The following is a 23140-nucleotide window of genomic DNA, read 5'->3' as shown; positions in this document are numbered from 1 at the left end:
CGCCTTCAGTAGTATTTTCCTAATTAGCGCCGCCGTCCTTAGCGTTTAGTAGCTTTCCCACGAGCCGTCACTTCTCATGGCTGCGCCTATCTTTGCACCCTCACGCTGCAGATGACACCCGACGACAACATCCTGTTCAGCACCCTGGAGATGAAGAACGAAATGGGGGCCGCCGGAGATCTGTCCCGGGGCCTGGGAGCGCCCGGAGACCCCCGCAACACCATGCTGGCCTACGAAAGCTCCACGCTGCAATACCGCAGGGCGGCCATGGCCCGCCAGAACTATGGCCACAGCGCCTTGGAGCGCCACGCTCAGAAGAAGTCGCGCCTACGGAGACGGGCCTCGCAGCTCAAGGTGAACATCCCGGACTTGTCCGACGTGAACTCTATCGATAAGTGGTCCAGGATGATCTTCCCCACCGTCTTCTCCTTCTTCAACGTGGTCTACTGGCTCTACTACGTCCATTAAGCTCGGCGGCCATCTTGAGGCAGGCTCGCCAATTACGGGGGAGCGGGGCAGGGGGGGATTGAGCGAGAATAGAGAGATAGGTAGCGTGAGTGGGAGATGAACGGCGAGCCAACTTTTAGCGGGTTCATTTAAGAGCGCAAAGACATTTTGGACAGGCGGCAGCAGCAGCAGCACCACAACACGACGGGGACTCTTTTAGCATTTGGGAAACACCTTCCGCGGATTGGACACAAACACTTCTAAAAAAAGGACAGCAATGGTGCAGGAATTTCAATATATCACTAATATTTGTCATTCGTAGCTTACTCTCTGTGGATCAAATATTTATGCTTGTGTTTGCATATACTTTAAGGATTTGTTTGGTTTAGTATCTATTTACTTGGTAGCCGAGCCGTCTGCATCCGGGAAAGCTTTATCAATGATTTTAAAGGAGTCATCCTTGATAGTCTATTTTCCTATAATTATTGTAAATCCAAAACATCCTTTGAAAAGCATGCTCACGTTTGATTTCATTCGCATCTCAGTTGTGATGAGGAGATTCACCATGACGGCAAAGGAACGTTAGGGAAGGCGGCTTTCAGGCTGAATGGGAGTGAAAACAAAGGGAAAACAAATCAAGGACTTTTGGTGAAAAAAAAAAGCGCCACCGGTGGACATTTTTGCCTTTTACGTTTCGCTTTTTTTGCTCTTTGCACCACGGACCAATCAAGTCCTTTTCATCCTGTTTTGTTTTTCGGAAACAAAAAAAAAAGAGAACATTTGACTCTTCCTTACTTTCTGCCAGGGGGAAAAAGCGCTTTTGCGGCCAGGAAATACCGCTGGAAGAAGTTATTAACCGGCTGCCCTTTCATTGCAATGAGTTGCTGCATAAATATGGCAATCCACAATCATCTTTATCAGTAGAATTGAATGATAGAAGTATGATACGTTTCATTGTGGTTAGGTTTCTGTTCTGAAAAAAATGTAGATAAATATAAATCATGTTAAAAGAAAAAGAGATGATTCATTTTTATAAATCAATACTCACCTTGTGTAAATATTAACAATTTATTCTATTTAACTGTTGTTGTTTTGCAGTTGAATTACACATACATCATTTTCCATTCCGTTAAGGAAAAAAAAAAGAAAGCAATTCAACTGAGCTGAGAAAAAAAAAAAGAAGAGAAAAAGGAAACACAAATTCACAACTTTGCTGTCAATGTGCTTTTTGGACTTTTCTCCCTTTTCTTTCTTTTTAACGGACTCTTGAAGCACCTCCTTGCTCAACTAAAGCACTTCCAGACACCAGTGGCTACTGGGTCCATGTTTTGTTCTCTGCAAACGACTTAACAAGGACTCCACTATCCAGGCATTGAAGTCAGGCGTATTTTGTACAAAGTTTATGTAAATTCCAATTGTAATATTTCATAAAGACTGTAAATATGTTGTGTAATGATTGTCAACAACTATGAAGATGTATCTAAATTCAATTAAAACTCAATACAGTCTATCACTTCAATAACAAAGTCTAAGGTGGCATTTCTTCAGAATATTATTACAGACTGAGTGAAGGTCTGTTAAGTTATTACTTAAGTTGTTGTTGTTCTTGTTGACACTAACTTTGGAGGCCTACTCCTCTCTTGTTTGTGAAGCGATCGTCTGGAAACTTGATTGCAATGTAGCATGGGCCAGTGTCTATGGATCCTCGGAGCTTGGTTTTTGATTTTTTTGGTTTGGTTTTTTTGTAGCAGGTCTGATTAATTAATTGTGGAATTATGTTTGTTTGCCACTTACAATTTAGCCAGTAGAGGGTATTCGCACTGTGCTTTAGCGGGACACAATAAAACATTCAGATGGACCGACCCGGACTTGAACCCAGGACCCTATAGCTGTGAGGCCGACGCGCTAACCACTCGCCCCACCGGGATGCTACTTTTTAGTTACTTTTCTTATTTACGTACGTGTTTATCTTCTTAGTTAGCTGTCAAGGCTAGCTAAACAATTAGCTTCGAAGAGTACAAATTTGATAGCCGTTTACGTTAGGCTGTAATTGTATGTAGCTGAAAATCAGAAAAGCGGCCTGGCGGATGAGTGGTTAGCGCGTCGGCCTCACGGTGGGAGACCTGGGTTCAAATCCAGGTCGGTCCACCTGTGTGGAGTTTGCATGTTCTCCCCAAGCCTGCGTGGGTTTTCTCCGGGTACTCCAGTTTCCTCCCACATTCCAAAGACATGCATGGCATGAGTGGACACTAAATAGCCCCCAGGTGCCCTGCGATTGGCCGGCCACCAATTCAGGGTGTCCCCCGCCCCCGCCAGCTGGGATAGGCTCCAGCACCACCCACGACCCCTAGTGAGGATAAAGCGGTTCCGAAAAAAAAATCAGAAAAGTGGAGGCTTATTATTTTAGAATTTTGAAACCCAAAAATCCTCCAATTCTGAAATGACCCGTAGCGCTCACCAGGCTCAAATAGCCTTTACAGCTAGCAGGTTAACAATGACGCCAACATTGTGAGTGAATATAAAAGTGGGTCTGAATAGAGACGTGAGCGTTGAAGCCCGGGATGCATAATAGATGAAAAAGAGGTGACGTAAATGCACGGACGCGTTCATATGGAGGCACTCCACTGACTTGGGTCACATGAAATAATGACTACCAGAAAAAAAAAAGAAGATAGCGAAAGGGAAAGAAAGAAAAAGAAGGGGAAAAACAGTTCTCTGTCACTCCACTCTGCCGCACTCGCTTTCTTGACCTCAACACTTTTGCAGCCCTTAAATGGCTGCTCGTGAATATTTCATATTGCAAAACACTGAATATTTAATATTTTAAAAGGGATTTTGTCCAAACTGGGAATAATGCACAACTAATGTTTGATTTCGAACTAAAAACACAATGCGATGCCAGTAAAATGAAAGATGTTTGGATCTGTTAAACTGTTACCACCACCAGTGCAAAAATACAGATGTGTACTAAACAGTTTTGAGTCCCCAAAATAATGTCTAGTGTCTAATTCAAGGCTAGTAGGCGGATTTATAATCCTTATAAAGCGTGATTTATGGGTGTGTGAGTGTGTGTATGTTAAGATTCTCTCGCTACGTTTGTCCAAACCGTGCAATGTAGAGTTGACATTTTTTATGGTGGCCAGAAACGGCTGTCGGATCCTAATAGACAAGTGATTGAATTTCTTCAACTTCTTTAAGTGTGTAAACTCGATCCTTTATTTGTTAAACACCCATTTTTCAAAAGAGAATTTATTTATTAGTGCAACAATTGTCTTTTGGTTCTAAACAAGCAGGGGGTTCCCTGCTTGTGTCTAATAAAGGACACACAACAACTGTGTGCCAAAATAACTCATTCCATCTCACTTTTGCACACAAGAGACAGTATGTATCTTCATTTCATTTCATTGTAAAATGAAAAAATGTTTAAAAAATCGCTTCGATTTAAGGGCCTCTGGATGGTTTATTACCACATTAATCGATTAAAAAAAATGCTATGTAATTTTGCCATTTTTGTTTCTAAAATATTTGATATTTTTTGAATGAAACAGCATCTAATAGACAATATTTATCAATGTTTTATTCCATTTGATTATAATGTGTGCTGTTTAGATGCACCATGTGAGGTGTAATATATCTTGATGATACAACATTGATTCCTTAGGTTTGAGTTATTTTAAAAAAATCTTCCCGTTAACTTTCAAACTCTGTTATTGACTCTCAAAAAATACACTACTGTACTGTCACCGACCAGACAAAACCATGTTCTTGACAAAACTCTGGTTCCTTCATGAATCCGTGTAACTAATTCACCTGGGATTTAGAAAAAGAAGCAAAAAGGGTGTAAACTGCGATCATTCCTGACATGTTATCTAGTTTTATGTTCATCCATGCATTGCTCAAAAAACAGATGTATTATTTCACGACCATAGACAGATGCTTTGCGCTCTCTTGCTGGGGGAAAAGGGCATTCATGTTGGCATGTAGAAAAAAGGAGATAAAGGCAGCTGCTTTCGACTTTGTAGTCTTTCCGTGTCACTGGACTAATTAAAGATGCGCGGAGCTCGGCTCTGAAGAATTGTGTGTTTTTCAATGGGCATGGTGTGCACTCAAATTTGTGCCAATAGGTTGTCCATGTATGTCCTCAAGGACAATGCACTTTTGATTGATGATTCGCTTGATCACAAATCATCTGCAAGGTCGACTTTGACATCCAAAAAGCACCAAAAAAATAAGATCCTCACATGGTGATGACATTATGGTTTACACTAATCAGATCGTTGTGTTTTCACCTGTCTTGTTCAGCTACTAGGACTAGCATGAATTTGAAAGACTTTAAAGAAGAAGTTCCCCATCTTGTGGAAGACTTCCTGTGTGTGGTTCCAGTTTTTGTCCAACTTTACAATGTCTTTTTGAGTCTGTATCCGTTTTAGCTACCGCAACCAAGATGGCGCCGTTCAAGTGGCAGCTGGCGGTGGTATCTCCGTCCACTCTTGCTCGTTTTTGTGTTTTTGCTGCTTTTCTGTCTTAATGATTTGATTTGGTGATTCTCAATGATCCCATTTACTTTGATTTGCTTTGTACTTTGTGCTTTTGCTTTGTTGTTCTGTCTAATCCCTTTGCAGTCGTTTATTTAGAAAATGTCCCTCAGAAATGATGCTGAAAAAGTGACAGACAGGACAAATCGAAAAATATTTCTTTCTCCAACCGTACTTATACGCACTCGACACAATTGGCGCGCCTTGATTTGTGTTTTGCAACGTTTTTCAGATTTTCTAATTGGCCATAGCTCTCCTTCACGTCACGTAACAATCTCCAACAAATCTGACAAGAGAGGCCATTTGGATCCATGTATTTCTTTTTCAAAACACAAAAAGATGAAGATTTTTGCATTCTTGTCCGGTGATTATTTGGCTTCTTTTTCTCGTGGCCCTTTTATTCCTTCATCTCCAGATACGTGTTTGCCCTCAGCGACATCCGGATGTCAGTTCACTTCTTTCATTTCTTTTGTCCACGTTTTCAAGGATAATCATCAGCGTATGCCGCTGAGGCGCACATGCATATATCACGCAGCACTCAAGGAAGGCCAATATCAGACGATCTACCATTTCGTTCTTGGGATTCTCTTGAAATGAGATTTCAATTCAAAATTGGATTAACAATCAAGACAGGATTTAAAACAATAACTAATCGACGCCTCACCACAAGGTTTATAATTGCCTTTAGATGGCAAAAAACGGCAGCAAAGCACTACTTTTGTTATAAACAGCGCTGGGTACTAAATAAATGAAGCTCCTCAATTCATGCCAACATAATGACTTGCCAACAAGTTGCTACAAGATAGTGAAGAAGTAAGATTTTCACGGTTAGCGAAGTCGTTTGGCAAAAATTAAAAAACGGGTTGCTTCCAAATATCGTAATAGGTGAATGCTTACTCAATGGTACTATCCAAAAAAGCAGCTCCGCCTCCATGACTAAGCAACTAGTTGAAAAAGAAGTACTCATAAAGCATTAAGATACTTTGCCCAGCACTGCGTTGAACTTCTCTGAGAAAGTGACCGACTTTAGGAATGTGAACACACCAGTCAGTGCAATGGGTGGAGCTACTCAGTCAGGAGTCATCACTCGCCTCAATCAGGCCGCAAACACACGCAAACGCTTGGGAATGTGAGGCGGTCTAGCCAAGATGGAAAGAAAAGACATTTCCTGAGAAGCAACGCATCGGAGAGCGCTTCCATGGCGCGGTGGAACCCTGTGGCCCGAATCAGGGACGCCCTGTTAGGTCAAAGGGCACGGGAGAACGACCTCCGTCACTTGGTGTCCAATCTGCCTTACGAAGGCCAACCGAAGACCAGTCAACCCAACCGCTACTTCCCGGGAAACGCTGTCAAGACCACCAAATACACCCTGCTCTTCTTCTTACCAATGAACCTCTTTGAGCAATTTCACCGTCTGGCAAACCTCTACTTCATCGGCCTGGCCATCCTCAACTTTGTACCCGTGGTGAATGCCTTTCAGCCAGACGTGGCTCTTATCCCCATCTGCGTTATCCTGTCTCTCACTGCACTCAAAGATGCCTGGGAGGACTTCAGGAGGTACCAGTCGGACAGGAAGCTCAATAACATGCCGTGCTTGATCTACAGCGGGTAACATCCTAAGTGGTGCATTCATGCCACCTTTTTGATCAAACTAAACGTCTGCGTGAGCGTGCGCAATGTCCCACTGTTTGTGCATGTGCGAGTGTGTGTTTTCTCATCCTCCTCTGCGTTTGAGCCCCCTGTGGGAATTTTTGACTTCGAAATAGAAATTGTGTGGGAGATGATTCCTCTTTTGAAGAGGCTCACAACAGTAGATCTCGCCACAGCGTTGTGCACATTTGATGAAAGCCTTAACTGGGTGTTGTGTCAGCAGAGACACTAAGGTTAGCGGGTATCTATTTTTGAATCACTGGTGTAAAATGAATAATTTACAAAGGAGGATAAAGCTCTGTCATTTTTCCAACCCTTTCAGTGGTGTGATTTTTGGAGTACAGTGCGAGGAGATGGTGGAGGAGGGAAGTGTGATTCTTTTATTGGCTTGTAAGGTGGAGGCTTCCACAAGATTTCCCCACGATGAATTTAACCTCTGCAGCCGTTTGTCATTTCAACTGGCAGCTATTTGCTTTTGTGTTTCCCCCAAATTAGTCAGCAACTATGTTGGCGAGCCCCTGTTTGTGTGTGTAATATCAGTCCAGGTGGCTTTAAGTGCAGAACCAAGACAAACACTTGACTAATGCAATCCACAAAAGGGAGTGAGAGAGAGAGGGAGAACCCATGAAAGCAAATGGATGGCTTCTTTCCAGAATTGAAACAAAGCTTTGACACACCTTATCATCTGTGCCATCTCATTTACTGTATCTCAACTTCACACTCTTGTCACTCCTCTCGCACTCAACCCAAGCGAGCCAAAAATAACCCCACTGTTGCTGTTCTTCAAAACCAACTGAGTAAGGTTGTCTAAGGCCACCTTTTTCTTTATTAATGCCATGCTAAATTGAGCTGAATTTATCATATTATCTTTTTAAATGGAAGGAAAATGGGGATCTGTTCATTTCAGATGGTATTTATTAGGATATGCTAACGCAATACCGCTTACCTATGAAGTTAGTTTAGCATTCCAGGTAGATAAAAATGCAATCTCGCTTTTAATGTCCAATTCAAATTAAGACCATCTCACATACAGAGCTAAATTTGGCTTTTGTCATGTCCTGTTGTTGACAAATATGAATTAAAACAGGAGCGCTAACAATTATTTCGATAACCAGAAGGACAAACACCTTGTTGCAATGGAAATTTTAGATAGCGCCTGATAGTGACACAATATAAAACACAAGCGTCTTAAAACACAATGACCTCAGCTCATTGTGTCGCAGGTGTGGTGTTTTATGTAAGCCACCCAATCAGGTCGTACATGAAAGGCAGCATATTTGCAGTTGTCTGTCATTGCTAGTTAGTCAACGCAGACACCCGCATGATTTTCATCGGAAACCCTCAGGGGCCTTAAGACTTCTTGTTTCCACTTCTATGCGTGACGTACACGTGTGTACAAATCCCATTTCTCCTATCGAATCATTAACAGTGGCTCTTTCAGGAAAGAAAAGAAGTTTGTGGAGCGCCGTTGGAAGGACGTACGCGTAGGGGATTTTGTGAAGGCCCTTTGCAACCAAATCGTCCCTGCAGACCTCCTGCTCTTGCACACCTCTAACTGCAACTATGCCTGCCACATAGAGACGTCCAATCTGGATGGAGAGACAAACCTCAAAGAGAGGAAGGGGATTCCCGGCCTCTGTGTCACGGTGGGGACAATCAGTAATTTCCCTCACTTTTCTGGTTAGTCACTGACGTGTTTTACTGAACGCACACAGTGTTATAAGGAAACTGTAGCCTTACAGGTTTTTACAGGAATACGCATAATGCCATTCTGGAAAGACCGGCCTCCTGACATTGTGCCCCACTTTCTTTCCACAGGAGCCCGACTTTGAACCCGAGAGTTTCAATAGCGTCGTGGTGTGTGAAAGACCCAACAACAATCTAAATCACTTCAAGTGCTATGTGTGAGTATCTTATGCAGTTAAACCTCCAAAGTCAAACTGATAAATAATGTTAATCTATAGCAAGATTTTTTTTTATGGTCACATCAAAATTTATAGCAATGATTTAAAATAAATAACCACCGCAGAAGTGATCCATTGTAATATAAAATGGTAAATGCTTTTAAAACATGATTTATTGGAATGGTGAAAAAAATGCGGTATTGCGCATTATAAATTGTAATTAGTGGTCAGGCTAAACAGGTACCAACATGCGGAAGATGGTACATATTTATTACCGCAGGTAATTAGCTCAAAGGAACAATTCACTGTTCCTGGAATACTCAATGAACTGGTACAAAATCTCGGTTACTAAAGGTCGTTGACTGTAATGTTGGATTAAAAGTTCTTGAAAGTCTTTATTTTAAATGACTTTCAACTGGATAAGGATATTGTCTTGAAAATGGATTTCTTTGATGAAAAATGTCACAAATAAACCGAAACCGTGTCCTGAAAGCGTGACTAATATGTGGACTTTAACATTTTGACCACTTTCTAAGTATTAATTCCATCTGCTGAAAATATTATGATAAAGGGATTTGATGTTGGAGGATTCAAAGTACAAGCAGACGAATGCCTGGATTCAGAAAACCTTTTCCTACCCACTCGCTGTGCTTTGATGCCATCAGAGGCATAATTAGAGCTGTAATAGACTCTAATCAATTTCCCTGAGAGTTACAAATCGAAGAGCTTGCCTCTTGTTGCTGCCCAGCTGTGGCCCAAAAGGCAGACAATTGAAAATGTGGGACATCAACAACAAATGTCTCATAAATATTCTTTCTTCTTCCACAGGGAGAAACCAAATAAAGAAAAGTTAGGCGCTGGAATCGAGAGTTTGCTGCTTCGAGGTTGCACTGTCAGAAATACCGAGCATGCTGTCGGCTTTGTAGTTTACGCAGGTATCAAAGACGTTATCTATCTACAGTATCTTTTTTTAAAAATCTATTAGATAATATGCAAGTGATAATGAGTTGCACTAATCTGCCACATGTTAACATTGACTTGTTAGCGCGAAACAAAAGCCAAATTACAACCAAAACCGACCCATTAGGGGCATTTTGAAGAGATTATATTCAATTCTCTTCCAGCGATTGGCCCAATTAGGCTCATAGTGCGTGTGCTTTCTGGCTAATATAATTCTAGCGCCTTCTCATCCCAATCTTAAGGCCATGAAACCAAGTCAATGCTAAACAACAGCGGGCCAAGATACAAACGCAGCAAATTGGAGCGGAAACTGAATGTGGACGTCATCTTCTGCGTCATTCTGCTCTTCGCCATGTGTCTGGTTGGAGCACTAGGTCAGTGATGAATTACATAACTAAAGTATGAAACCATTATGCGCATCAGTTTATGCTTAAAAGCTTTTACACTTGTGAGGGGATGTTTCATTTGCACCAGCCCTTGATCAGTCACTTTGGCCCCGAGCCCAACGTGGTGGATGACGATCGGGGTGGGGGGTGAGGTTGTGGTTGAGGGGGGGTCAGGTGCGGTGCCAAAAATAGCCTCCCTGTTTGTGCCAGTCGATGTGATTAAGCCTCCTGTCCTCACACATTTAGGTCACTTATTTTGGCGACAGGCACTATCTGGCGTGCCGCCTTACCTGGTGCCCGATGACAAAGGCCTCGTGGACAGCCCGAGTCTGGCCAGCTTCTACGTCTTCTTCAGCATGATCATCCTGCTTCAGGTGGAAACAAGTCGTGTTAGCCGTTCAGATTTGTCTGTATGTAGCTAGGTTTCTGATTGATTGTCGTATCCTTTCAGGTCATGATCCCAATCTCCCTCTATGTTTCCATTGAGCTGGTAAAGATTGGCCAGATCTTCTTCATCACTCAAGACATAGACCTTTATGATGAGGAAAAAGACATTCGAATACAGTGTAAAGCCCTGAACATTACAGAGGACTTGGGACAGATCCAGTACATTTTTTCCGACAAGACGGGCACGCTCACTGAGAACAAGATGGTGTTTCGGCGTTGCTCCATCATGGGCTCAGAGTACCCGCACAAGGAAAACGGTAAATATCAGCAGTCCTTCTGAAACAGACATACTTAGTGGAACGTGGCTTATAATTTATAGTTGCCTTTTGTGAAGAATTGTTGAAGTTGTCCTCAAGCACGAACCCCTCGATAAGTGTCAACGATACGTAAGGTTAAACCGATAATGACTCAAAGTCGAAGCAATGCGTAATCATTGCTTTTCCATTGTTTAACTTTGCCAATCAAGTGTTCACCACAATGGAATGTGAACAAGCTAGGTGTTATTCTGAAACCTAGAATTTGCACGTACAAGAGGAAAAACTGACGAGTGAGAAATTATTACAAAGAAAAGTTAGCAAGTGTGCATACGTGCATGCCTTATACATCTTAATTATTAAAACCCAACATGATGAGGAAGAAATAGTAAAAGAATAGCATTTAAAGAAGAAATAAGCTAGACTAACTGTTAGCTGGAAATAATGTTGACTCAACACTTTAAACGGGATCATTCATTGGACCGTGAAAATCATGAATTTTGCATAAAATACTTTAGGGCTGGTAGGATGTACACCAATCTGAGATGCAATGGTTTGATTGGCGTAAAGCTGTTTAAAATATCGTAACACAGTTCTGTTCAATTTTAGCCATCCGCTTGGCTGTTATTGATGAACCAGAGTCCGATGAGGAGGTCATCTTTAACCAGCAGCCACAACCCCCAGTAAGTGGATGGTCTCTGGATGATGAAGACAGCGTCCCCGGAGGCGGACAACCTCGCCGTGAAAGCAGACACAAGAGCAAGATAGCGGGAAACACCCAGAGCAACGTGGCCTTCAGCAGTCCGTTGGTAAGAAGCGCACTCAGTCAAGATTTTATGTTAGTGATGCTGGAGGGAGCCACTGCGGTTTGTGGACTTGCTTACTCTGATATTGTGAGGCAGCCAAACAAATTGTGAAATGGTGAGGAATTGCCTTAACTCCACTATAAAGTTCCAAGTATAGTTTACTCAAGGTCAAGTCATTGCTCTGGTCATAATAGCACTGATAAACTGAGGAAATGACAAGTAGCTGGTTTTACTTTCCAATAAACATAGCTTTATAAAGGTTTAATCGTGTGTTAAATTGGATACTTAATGAATCAATAACCAACCGAAATGACTTACAGATGTTTTCATCAATTGGTGTGAGATTTAAACACTTGACCTCATAACTGACAGCATCAGCGTGGAAACTCTTGTCAAAACAAACCTTTCATTTGGTATTTACTTCCTTGTGCGCAGAAGATGACAGATGGATGGTTGGTGTTCATTTTATGTGGTGAAATATTCCATTGACGTCAGAGTGACAAACTGACAAATAGGTTTTGGTCATTGCACATTTTCCAGATCCTCACCTTCATTTAAAGGATTTTTGTTGTTGATAATAAGGGTCGCGCGGGGTGCTGGAGCATATCTCAGCTAACTACGGGGACCAGGCGGGTGACACCCTGAATTGGTGGGCAGCCAATCGCAGGGCACAAGGAGACGGACAACCATTCACGCTCACACTCGTACCCAGGGGCAATTTAGAGTGTTCTGCATGTTTTTGGGATGTGGGAGGAAACAGGACTACCCAAAGGAAACCCACGCAAGCCCGGGGAGAACATGCAAACTCCGACCTGGGATCGAACCCACCGTGACCGGACGTTTCGTCGACCGGACGTTTGGTCGACCGGACGTTTGGTTGACCGGACATTTGGTAGAACAGACGTTTGGTAGAATGGACGTTTGGTTGCCGGGTTCGCTCACTGTCAAATTATGACAGAGAGTTTACTGTTGATAGTTTGATATTAGATATTTAGATATTAAACTCACTCTCTCTCATGATTATAATTTTGAGAGCTGGTTTCAACAGTAACAACCCGGCGACCAAACGTCCGTTCTTCCAAACGTCCGGTCGACCAAACGTCCGGTCGCCCAAACGTCCGGGGACCAAACGTCTTTCGACGAAACGTCCGAGTACCGAACCCACATCCCCAGAACTGTGAGGCAGACATGCTAACAACTCGGGCACTGGGCCACCCTTTTATTTTTCTGTTTAAAAAATATTATGTTCTACTTTGGTCAATAGACCTTTTGGGCTCAAAAGCCATTGCAGATGGTGAAGCCGCAAGGCATCAGTGATGAGCACATTGATCTTGGCTGAAATCTGACCAAGTGTCCGTGACTCAACATATGGTCACGCTGGGCACCATTTGGCTCGGCTCACCAACGTCGTATAAACGGAAACATGCACCATAGATTAATCGTAATAATTTATACGGTAGAGTAGTTACGTGTGTTTAATTGTGTATGGAAGGAATCGCTCCCCCCAAAAAATAAATGACAAATGAAATGGAAAGCTTCGGAGCAGATGTAATTTTGCCTTGTTTCTTTGTGTTTCTTCACGAACATGAAATATATGAAGTTTATATATGAATATATATGAAGTTTCACATGGATAAAGACCGTCTCAATTGACTTGCACAGGAAACTGAGGTGATTCCAGACGGAAAGCTGCTCCAGCAGCTCAGGATCGCAGAGAGAAGCATCAGCAGCCAGAAGATGGATCCCTACCTCGACTTTTTTCTGGCTCTTGCCATTTGCAACACAGTGGTGGTTTCCATGGAAACAGCTCAGAGACAGAGGGTGAGTGTTGTTTACTGTCACTGTGGATGGGAAATAAAGATGGAAGAGAGAAAAGATGACACAAGGATTTGTTCCTTTAATAGATTCATTCAGTGCAATCTATCCAATCTTGACTTGCCATCAACTGCTGTTGCACTGATGCAAGTTTTTGGCTCCGATATTGACTTTGACACACGGTGTGGTATCGGCCAGTGTTGATACTTTACCGATAACTTTTTTTTCATTTACTTCTTAAATGCTGTAAAAAAAAACTCTTCCTATGTGTGGCTCCCATTTTTTTACCTAGTTCTACAATGTCTTGTGTGTCTTGTGTCTGTCTTGCTACAGCAATCATTTATTTGGTGGGAGGTTTGGTGCATCTTGCATAATTTGCCCCTCATTGACTTCCACTGACAGCACTAGATGTCCATTCCTTTTTATAATTTACCTGACTGCCGTGAGATATTGTATTGAAATAGATATAATATATTGATGTTATGTCAACAGAAGTCTTTTTTTAACTTAGTAGTCCAAAAAATACATTATATTTGATTTGGCCAGCTCAAAGGTTTAATTCAGATTTACTGAAATTTGCTTTTCTGGAAGTAAAATAAAATCTTCTGTTGTTTAAATTCTCCACTTACCTCTGTGGTCCATGCTAAATTGCTCCTAATTTGTCTTTGCCAGTTGGAAAGATAGCAAGCGTTTGCTAAATTGGCTCAATATTAAAGGTGAGATTCACCAGGCAGTCGAGGTTACTTCCATTAATTTTCTTATTTTGGGAAGGGCGGACAGATGTTAGAAATCACCATTGGCGTGGTTGAGTTATTCAAGCCTCAGAACAGAGCAACTGATGAACTTTTTTCTTTTTTTTCCCTCAGACCCAAGAGTACCCGGACTCCTTCCAGTCAACTAATCCACTGGACAATTTCTCCAACTTCTTGAAAAGGGCAGGCTCCCTTCGCAACGTATTTGCCCCTAAAAGAGAGCGAAGCTTCACAGACACCTCTTTTAGAAAAGACGAACACTTTCCAAAAGTGGAGGACTCAGGAGATTTCACATCAAATGTTAAGACTAATGAGTCCAGTGGGGTGTACTATGAGGCGGAAAGTCCGGACGAGGCGGCTTTAGTGCATGCCGCCAAGGCCTATGGCTTTGTACTGCTGAACCGCACCCCTGACAGAGTGACAGTAAAGGTTCCGTCGGGTCAGATCCTGGTCTTCGAGGTGCTTGACACCCTTGCCTTTGACTCCAACAGAAAAAGAATGTCTGTGTTAGTGCTACATCCCATCACCAGAGAACTCGTGCTATACACCAAAGGCGCTGACTACGCCATCATGGAGCTCCTTGGTGCTCCGTATGCGGGTGAAGACAATTTGTAAATACTTGGATGGACTGAAATATCTGAAATGAAATCAGAGGAATATTTTTGTAACGTCATTTCCAGAACACCTGAGTGGAAATCAGAAAAATATTGTGGCAGATACCCAGTATCACCTGGATTCCTACGCTGAAGACGGTCTGCGTACTCTTTGCTTCACGAAAAAGGTGCGTATTGATCATGTGAAAAATGACAAAATAGAAAAATTGCGCAGGAATGTTTTACTCTGCTTGTTTATAAACTCCCAAGGGTCACTTCCTGTTTATTTCAGGTCATTTCCTTTAGGGGTGTGTAATGCATCATATGTAGCGATACAATTTATATCACGATTCAAAGGTTAAAATACGTTACAACGATTATTGCGATTTTTGTTTATCACTTAAAAAGTGATAGCTACCTATTGTTTATTTCCACCAAGAGCACACGTGTAAAGATCGATTCCGATTTTCTAATTGATACGAGAATCGTGCAATGCAATATCTCGATTTTTTTTTTTAAACAATTTTGCTCCCTGTTGATTTTGAGGCAATTCCGAGTCACTTCCTGTAGAATTTGGGGGCAATTCAGGGTCAGTACCTGTTGCTATTTGTTTTCCACAATCGCAACAGTTGATTTTTGATGCGTGCCCTTCAGGTTGTGAGCGCCAAAGAATATGATGTCTGGTCTGTGAACCGAAAGAGCGCGATGGCTGCCATTGACGGCAGAGAGCAGCTCATTACGGCCACCGCCGTGCAGCTGGAGACCAACCTCGCCCTGCTGGGTAACAACCCATCCATTCCCACGCCTGTAAAACATAAATCTGGTTGTAAGTCACAGGTCGTCCCGCAGGGGCGACGGGCATTGAGGACCGTCTGCAAGATAGCGCTCCAGACACCATCTTGGCACTGCGGGAGGCGGGGATCAAACTGTGGGTGCTCACTGGTGACAAGCTGGAGACGGCTGTCAACATTGGCTACGCCTGCAGGCTGCTGGAAGATGAAGACCTGGTGGTTAACATGAGTTGCAAGAGCAAGGTGAGGACCCCCCTTATGACTGCTTATCTGCGTGCCTCACCTGATGACTGCGATAACCATCAGTCCTGCACCGTGATGACTCTTAACATTTAGAACCCGTAGAAATTGTTAAAAAAGTAAACATAATCAGTACATCACATAATATGGGTCAAAGTGCAGAACTATTCTTACGGGGCGATTTTAGACAATTCTATGGTTCCTCGGGGTATCACGATGTCATGAGTTCATTGGTCTCGGTGACCTGTCGTCTGCCGCAGCTGGCTTTGGGCGAGAGTTCAGTGAATCATAGGACATAGACAAACAAGTAATTACTCCTGGGGACAAATTTGTCTTCAATGAACTGCAGATGCATCTCACTCACAATCTGACTTTGTGGAAGTGTGCATCTTGGGCAGAGAAAGAACAGATACAAATGCTTTTAAGCCACTGGTAAAAAAAATCAAATCAAATCAAAAGCCTTTATTGTCATTATACAACAGCTGCATATAATGAAATTAGTCCAAAAAGTGCGTATTTCCCAGTAAAAACATAAATAAGTACCGTATTTTCACGACTATAAGGCACACTTAAAAGACTAATAGACAGGCCGCCTTATAATCCAGTGTGCCTTATATATGGAAAAAAATTACAATTTGTCATTTATTGAGGGCGCGCCTTATAATGCGGTGCGCCTTATAGTCGTGAAAATACGGTAATATAAAAAGTCACGTCCGGGCAAGGTAATTCTAAGAAAAATTCTAAAAAAAAGACTTCACAATTGCTACAAATATAATTTGAAACAAATCAAATCACAAATGATTGGTTCTACCACCGGATAACCCATTTGTTGAAAGAACAACTTGATAATTGTGCTGAGGTGATCGGTATCAAAACAAATGAAACAGAAGAATTCACGACTGGCCCTGAAAGGGTTAAAGATTATTTGTGTGTTGCTATAATGCTGCGGTTCCAACAGCCATTCAGTGTCATATATATTAAGTTTAATACGGAGACATTTTTAATCTCCAATTTGAAATGACAGCATTTTTTTGACGGTCACTTCTTCTTAAACTTTAACTTTGAGATTGACTTTCTCCCCATTTTTCAAAGCGACTTATACACATGAGCCCTTTTATGATATAATGAAAGGTCAAATCGTTTTGAGAAAGGTTCCAGTGTCATGTGACGAAGCGAAGACGAGATTCCTTCCTAACAAGCTGAAGTGCGATTATGACACGTCAAACAGCCTTCAATTGCAGTATATCTTTTTTTTGTCAAATGTGAAAAAACAAAAAGCTTTAGGAATCTCTCATTGTACTCGTTCGTCGTGGATGATAGATGGAGTGAGTTTCCTCCAATACAATAACTAAGCTGTTCATATCTAATTAGTAGCCTAATATTGAACCCTCATAGAAAATATACCTCCTCTTGTGATCCCGATTGGAGCTTTATTGGCTCAACTATTTTTACCAGCATTGACAACCCCAGGGATGTATTCTCCCAATCATCACCGAACACTTAATACACAGGTGTCAAAGTGGCGGCCCGGGGCCCAAATCTGGCCCGCCGCATCATTTTGTGTGGCCCGCGAAAGTCAATCATGAGTGCCGACTTTCTGTTTTAGGATCAAATTAAAATGAAGAGTATAGATGTATACTAAATTTTTTGATTTTCCCCCTTTTAAATCAATAATTGTAATTTTTTAATCAATTTTTTCTGTGTTTTTAGTTCAAAAATCATTTTCTAAAATCTAAAAATATATATATAAAAAAGCTAAAAAAAACATTGTTTTAGATCTATAAAAACTGAATATTCAGGGCCTTTAATCCAGTTGATTTAATCCATTTATTAAAAAAAATCTAAATATTATATCTAAAATGGTCCGGCCACATGAAATCGAGTTGACGTTAAAGCGGCCCGCGAACCAACCCGAGTCTGACACCCTTGCCTTAATATGACATTTTGACTGTGTATGATTGATTGGAACAAATTAAGATAGCTAGTATACGTCACTGATTTTCTATTATATTCAGATAAGGTTAACCTGTGGCCTTTTTTGTTTAGCTCCTATGCACTTCCATTCTGGACTGCACTCTGGAGGAAGTGAGGAGGTATGAAAATGACCCTCGCAATGTAGATACGACCCCCGACATTTCTCTGGTGATCGACGGGCGCACCCTAGCCATGCTTCTGTCCAAGGATCTGCAAAGCCGCTTTGTGCAACTGGCAAAGCGTTGCCGCTCTGTGCTCTGCTGCCGCGTCACACCTTTGCAGAAAAGCGGAGTGGTGAAGCTCATCAGGGAGAAGCTTGGGGTCATGACTCTGGCTGTCGGTAAGTCAAAAAGATTACTTTCACAGTTTTTCACGCTTGTCCATGTTAAACTGTCCTTCATTTCGAAACGGGTCCTTTCTTAGACACACACAGTCTTTGTCTGGCAGAATTTTTTTGAATGTTCATTTTCTACAACTCGATTGTTCAATTCATGAAATTCTCCAAGTGTTCCAAAAATAGCCAATTTTTCTTTTTCTTTCTCTATCAAAGTGTTGCCGCATTTGCATTTTTTTTAAGAGAACGTATTAATTATTTCCTGACTTGTTTGACAAAGCAGATGAACGATCGTTCAATTGCAATATTAGTAATATTGCTATTGTTTAAGAGTCCGTCAGAGTTAAAGACTATCGACCACATTTAGAAGAATAAAATGTTGCATCCACACTTCAACTCATATCAAAAAAATATGTGATAACAGGTGATGGTGCCAATGATGTTAACATGATCCAAGCTGCTGATATTGGGATTGGAATTTCTGGTCAAGAGGGAATGCAGGTAATGACTTCATTTTTGCAAGGTTATCTGCCAGTGCCAATACATAGAATATTGTCATTGACATCAAATGGGTTTACTTGTAAAATGAAAAAAAAATGTATTAAAGACCAATTATTCAAAAAATGACAAATTCCATTGCCTATTACAGGCAACCATGGCGAGTGATTTTGCAATATCTCGCTTCAAACACCTTAAAAAGCTTCTGCTGGTTCACGGACATTGGTGCAACACTCGTTTGGCCAATATGATCATTTACTTCTTTTATAAGAATTTGGTGAGTCTCCAAAAGAAGCTGCGGTGGTTTTGCCATTCCTTTGGTCAACCTGCCGACTTTTATCATTTCTTATCTCATCTCTACAGGCCAATGTCAACCTGCTCTTTTGGTATCAGTTCTATTGTGGCTTTACAGCGGCCACCATGGTGGACTACTGGTTGCTGATTTTCTTCAATCTCTTCTTCACCTCCGTACCCCCAATTATGTTTGGAATCATGGACAAAGATGTTTCGGCAGAGGTGTTGCTTGGAGTTCCTGAACTGTATAGGACTGGACAAGGTGCAGGGGTCAGTGAAACTCTGATCTATTGGTCCATCCGTTTTCATTCGTTTTTTCCCGTAAAAATCAACAGTTTTTTAAACTCTTTGGCTGCCATTGATGGCACTCGACGCCCGATCCATTATAATTGTAAAGGGCGAATGATGTGCGTTAAAAATGGATTGGACATCAAGAGTGGCACGGAAACGAGCATTCACGGTCAGTCCTCCTTTTTGAATTAATTGGACGTCTGTTGCCATCAATAAGTTAAATACTTACTATGAATATAAAAATAACCTAGGACATTAACCAGAACGTAACTGTTATGATTTAGTCTCGGCTGCGCAGCGGAACTCAGGTGCAGGAAGCAGGAAATCAAGAGGGAATTTAGGACATCAATGAAAAATAACCATACAAATAATAAAAACTGGGAAAAAAATAACAAAAATATACAAGCTTAACTGGGGAGACGCACACTGACGAACAGACAAACATAACTCAAGAACAAACAGATTACAATACTCCCGCAAGGTGGTACAAAAACACGGGGTTTAAATACACAGACAGGGTAACATTATTTAAATTTATAAATGTATTTATGATGGTAAAAAATGTAACAATAAAGAAAAATCATTTAAAATATATATAATTGTTAATATCTGGGTTTAAATGATCAAAAATAGTCACGTGTCCTATAACAGGTTAAAAGTCATAACAAAGATAAGAAATGGTGACCATGTAAAAAAATTCAAATGACTGAATTAAAGCATATTTTCACATGGAAAACAAATGTGGCACTCAAATGGGGTTTTCTTTTAACACATGATAGTTATTTCATGCAAAACAATGCTTCTGTTGTTTGCAGTACATAAAAATAAAAATGAAAACACTGTACATACCTCAAGTCAATATAATGTTTTGTGCATTCAAATTTTAGGATTACCGTTTTACCACCTTCTGGATTTCCATGCTTGATGCCTTTTATCAGAGTCTTGTCTGCTTCTTCATTCCATACTGGGTGAGAAAACATTTAGCTCCGGAATTCATTATCACCTACAGTGTGAACACACCAGATTTAATTTTCTGCAGACCTACCAGGATTTGGATGTTGATGTTTTCACATTTGGAACTCCTCTGAATGCAGTTTCCTTAATTACCATTCTGCTGCATCTGTCAATAGAAATCAAAGCCTGGGTGAGCACAAAAAATGAGACAGGAGTTTCATTAAATTTGTTTTCATTTAAAGCTACTAATATTAGTAAGTTTTGTGAAAAAATATTTCTAGCATTTTTTGGGTGTTTTACAGACTCTGGTTCACTGGATCATTATGGTGGGCAGTTTTGCCGTGTCCTTGATTCTGACGCTGCTGTATACCTCCTGTGTGACCTGCAACTCGTACTGGACACTCCAGAACCAATTATCAGATCCCGTTTTCTACCTTATCTGCACCATCACAACAGTGGTGGCTCTATTGCCCAGGTATCAATGCAAAAATGTATTTCACCGTTAGCCCTCTAATTATTTATTCATTACTGAATGAATTGAGAATGAGATATAGGAATTGACCATACATGTCAAACTCCAGGATCAAGGGCAAATCCGGCACCCCACGTCATTTTGTGACATTCTCATTCTCATTTTCACAGAAAATTTTGATAAAATTTTGTACATTGTCAATGAAAGACTAAGGACAATACAAAATTGAATGTTTACATCAATTCCCTTAATTAAAAAACAACAACAACAACAACAACAGGGATTTATCAAATTTAAAAATGAAGAGAAATCACTATTTTTAATTTTCAATTATAGAATGAAATGAAATGAATGTTTACAGTTTTTCCCCTTTTCGCTTATAAATTAAAAATGTAAATATTTTAAAAAACAACATAAAGACAAAAATAAAATAATAAAGTATATACTGTATTCTCCTGAATTAAATTATAATAAAGTAAATACTGTATTTTCCTGAATTAAATTATAATAAAGTGAATACTGTATTTTCCTGAATTAAATTATAATAAAGTAAATACTGTATTTTCCTGAATTAAATTATAATAAAGTAAATACTATATTTTCCTGAATTAAATTATAATAAAGTAAATACTGTATTTTCCTGAATTAAATTATAATAAAGTAAATACTATATTTTCCTGAATTAAATTATAATAAAGTAAATACTGTATTTTCCTGAATTAGATTATAATAAAGTAAATACTGTATTTTCCTCATTTTAATTGAAAGCAAAAATAAAATAACGAATAAAAACTGTTTACCATTTCCTCTTTTTTGTTTTTGTCATTTTATTAATATATAACATGACTAAAATTTAAGATAATATTTGCTCTTAAGTGCCTGAAAGAAAGCTTAACAAAGTCCATAAATCACTGACAAACTCGACTATCTAAATAGTTGTTGATGAATTGTACTACCACTACTTGAAAGATACAACGGTCCTCCAAAGGAAACCATAAGCATGATATTTTTCTGCAACAAATTTAAGTTTGATTCCCCTAAACTGTTGTCATGCATCTTATGCAGTTTGTGCTTAGGCAATAACATTCCTAAAAGTAATTGCTACATTTCAATACTAGCATATCATATTGAATTAGTAAAAATACATGGAGCGCTCGGAATATTAATTTAACTGATTATGAGCTTGTGCCTCTCAAAGTGATGATATTTAGAAGGAATGCCCTGATTTACATCAAAGTGCCGCATGTTTTTCACTGGCCTACTTTCTCACCACCGCACTCTCTCCCCCAGGTACACATTTCACGTGATGAGGAACTCTCTCGCCCCCTCCCCGATCCTGCAAGCCAGGCATCTGGACCGACTAGATGCCTCCACAAAGGAAGCGTGGATCAAAGAGTGGAGGGGCTTCAGGGGTGGAGGGAAGGTCAAACGCTCCAAGCTCCGCACTTCATCCTCGCTAACTACTCCTCACACCCCAGCCTCCCCTGATTTCCTAACTAACGAAATCACAATGACATCTTTTAATAACTGAAAAACACAACAACAACAAAATGCAATACTAGATAGAATAAGGGAAGATAATTTATTTTAAACTGGAAGTATCTTACTGGTGGACATATTCCACAAATGAGCTCTTCCTAGTGGTGCACTTTCTACAGGGAGAGGATAAACATCACTCCCTTTTGACATGAATGTAATCCAATCATTTTATTTTAGTGATTTAGGGCCACAGTCACCTATGAAGAAACCAATTACATTCCTGATGAGTGTCCAGGTGTATATGCTGAAACATGAACATTGTGGAAAAATGTATTTCGCTCTGTAAATGTCACCTTTTCACTACTTACATGATGGAATCGATTGTCTTTAAGGCCGGTCCTCGTGTATTGCACGCTATTTTAAATTGTCCTCTGGCAGTAACAACTGATCTCAGAATTTCTTTGTAAATAAATGCATAGTTAATACAAGAAGTGGTTTCTGGTACCCATACAGAAAAGAAATAGGAAAAAAACCTAATAAATATGAATGATAAAAATAATAAAACCCATGGATTTCAAGGTTATATTTAATCTGTTATGCAGTTTTGATTTAACTACATTTTCTTACTAAGGATATTATATGAAACATCACTGCCATATATTGTTCTGATAAATACCCATACTATTATATATATAGTATAGGTTTCAGGTTTTTAAAATAATTCTCACTGTCTTTTAAACATAGTTTTTTTTCTATTTTCAGTTTTTTTTTAATGACAGAACTGCTTATGAATGTTCAGTTTTAGCTGAAACCACTTGAAAAAAGGACATGACTTATCATTGGCTTCATTTTACGTATACGTATACAGCTCTGTCGACGCACTAGTAGAGTTCGTTATATAATATTCCACAACTTTCCGTTTAATCACTGCTGCCCTCTGCTGTTTGACGGGTGGATTTGAATGCTTTAATAATAATAATAATAATAATAATAATAATAATAATAATAATAATAATAATAATAATAATAATAATAATAATAATAATAATAATAAATAAAAATAATAATAATAACATTCCAAATAATCCATTATCGTAGAAAACGCAGGGTTTTTGTTTTTGTCCAGATTTTGTTCATTAATGCTGACCTACCGTAATTCAAAACACAATTCAGGGCGCAAAATTATCCTTGGGTTGCCATGGATTTGTCCGGTTAAGCCCCGCCCATTCTCAATTACGAATTCACGATATCCGTCAGTCCGTCA

General features: G+C 40.2%; 2 protein-coding genes and 1 long non-coding RNA gene across 4 annotated transcripts in view; 2 read left to right on the top strand and 1 right to left on the bottom strand.

Annotated features, from left to right (window-relative positions):
• The window catches only part of gabrb2a (gamma-aminobutyric acid type A receptor subunit beta2a), a 28458-nt gene extending 27592 nt beyond the window's left edge, over positions 1–866 (top strand). For both annotated transcript variants that reach the window (XM_077608521.1, XM_077608520.1), the window contains one exon: positions 112–866. In XM_077608521.1, coding sequence (XP_077464647.1) covers positions 112–468 — 357 coding nt within the window. In that variant the 3' untranslated portion in view covers positions 469–866. The remainder of the gene's footprint in view (positions 1–111) is intronic.
• Positions 867–5981: 5115 nt separating this feature from the next.
• On the top strand, positions 5982–22431 carry atp10b (ATPase phospholipid transporting 10B). Its single transcript, XM_077609353.1, has 21 exons — positions 5982–6590; positions 8074–8278; positions 8451–8536; positions 9365–9471; positions 9739–9870; positions 10129–10256; positions 10334–10586; positions 11193–11392; positions 13052–13210; positions 14071–14554; positions 14637–14737; positions 15204–15330; positions 15399–15583; positions 17627–17894; positions 18313–18389; positions 18538–18663; positions 18750–18950; positions 19859–19939; positions 20011–20115; positions 20228–20400; positions 21688–22431. The coding sequence occupies exons 1-21, from the start codon at positions 6181–6183 to the stop codon at positions 21926–21928; spliced, it is 3849 nt and encodes a 1282-aa protein (XP_077465479.1). The 5' UTR covers positions 5982–6180; the 3' UTR covers positions 21929–22431.
• LOC144082306 (uncharacterized) lies at positions 12579–16045 on the bottom strand. The gene is made up of 3 exons (XR_013303219.1): positions 15147–16045; positions 13834–14593; positions 12579–13230 (listed from the first exon to the last, which is right to left on the bottom strand). It is a non-coding gene; the product is annotated as an uncharacterized LOC144082306 (long non-coding RNA).
• Positions 22432–23140: the final 709 nt, after the last annotated feature.

Source organism: Stigmatopora argus, chromosome 9 (assembly GCF_051989625.1).
Source record: "Stigmatopora argus isolate UIUO_Sarg chromosome 9, RoL_Sarg_1.0, whole genome shotgun sequence".
Taxonomy (NCBI): domain Eukaryota; kingdom Metazoa; phylum Chordata; class Actinopteri; order Syngnathiformes; family Syngnathidae; genus Stigmatopora; species Stigmatopora argus.
The sequence above is the reverse complement of the archived record's forward strand: the minus strand, read 5'-3'. Positions and strand labels throughout refer to the sequence as shown.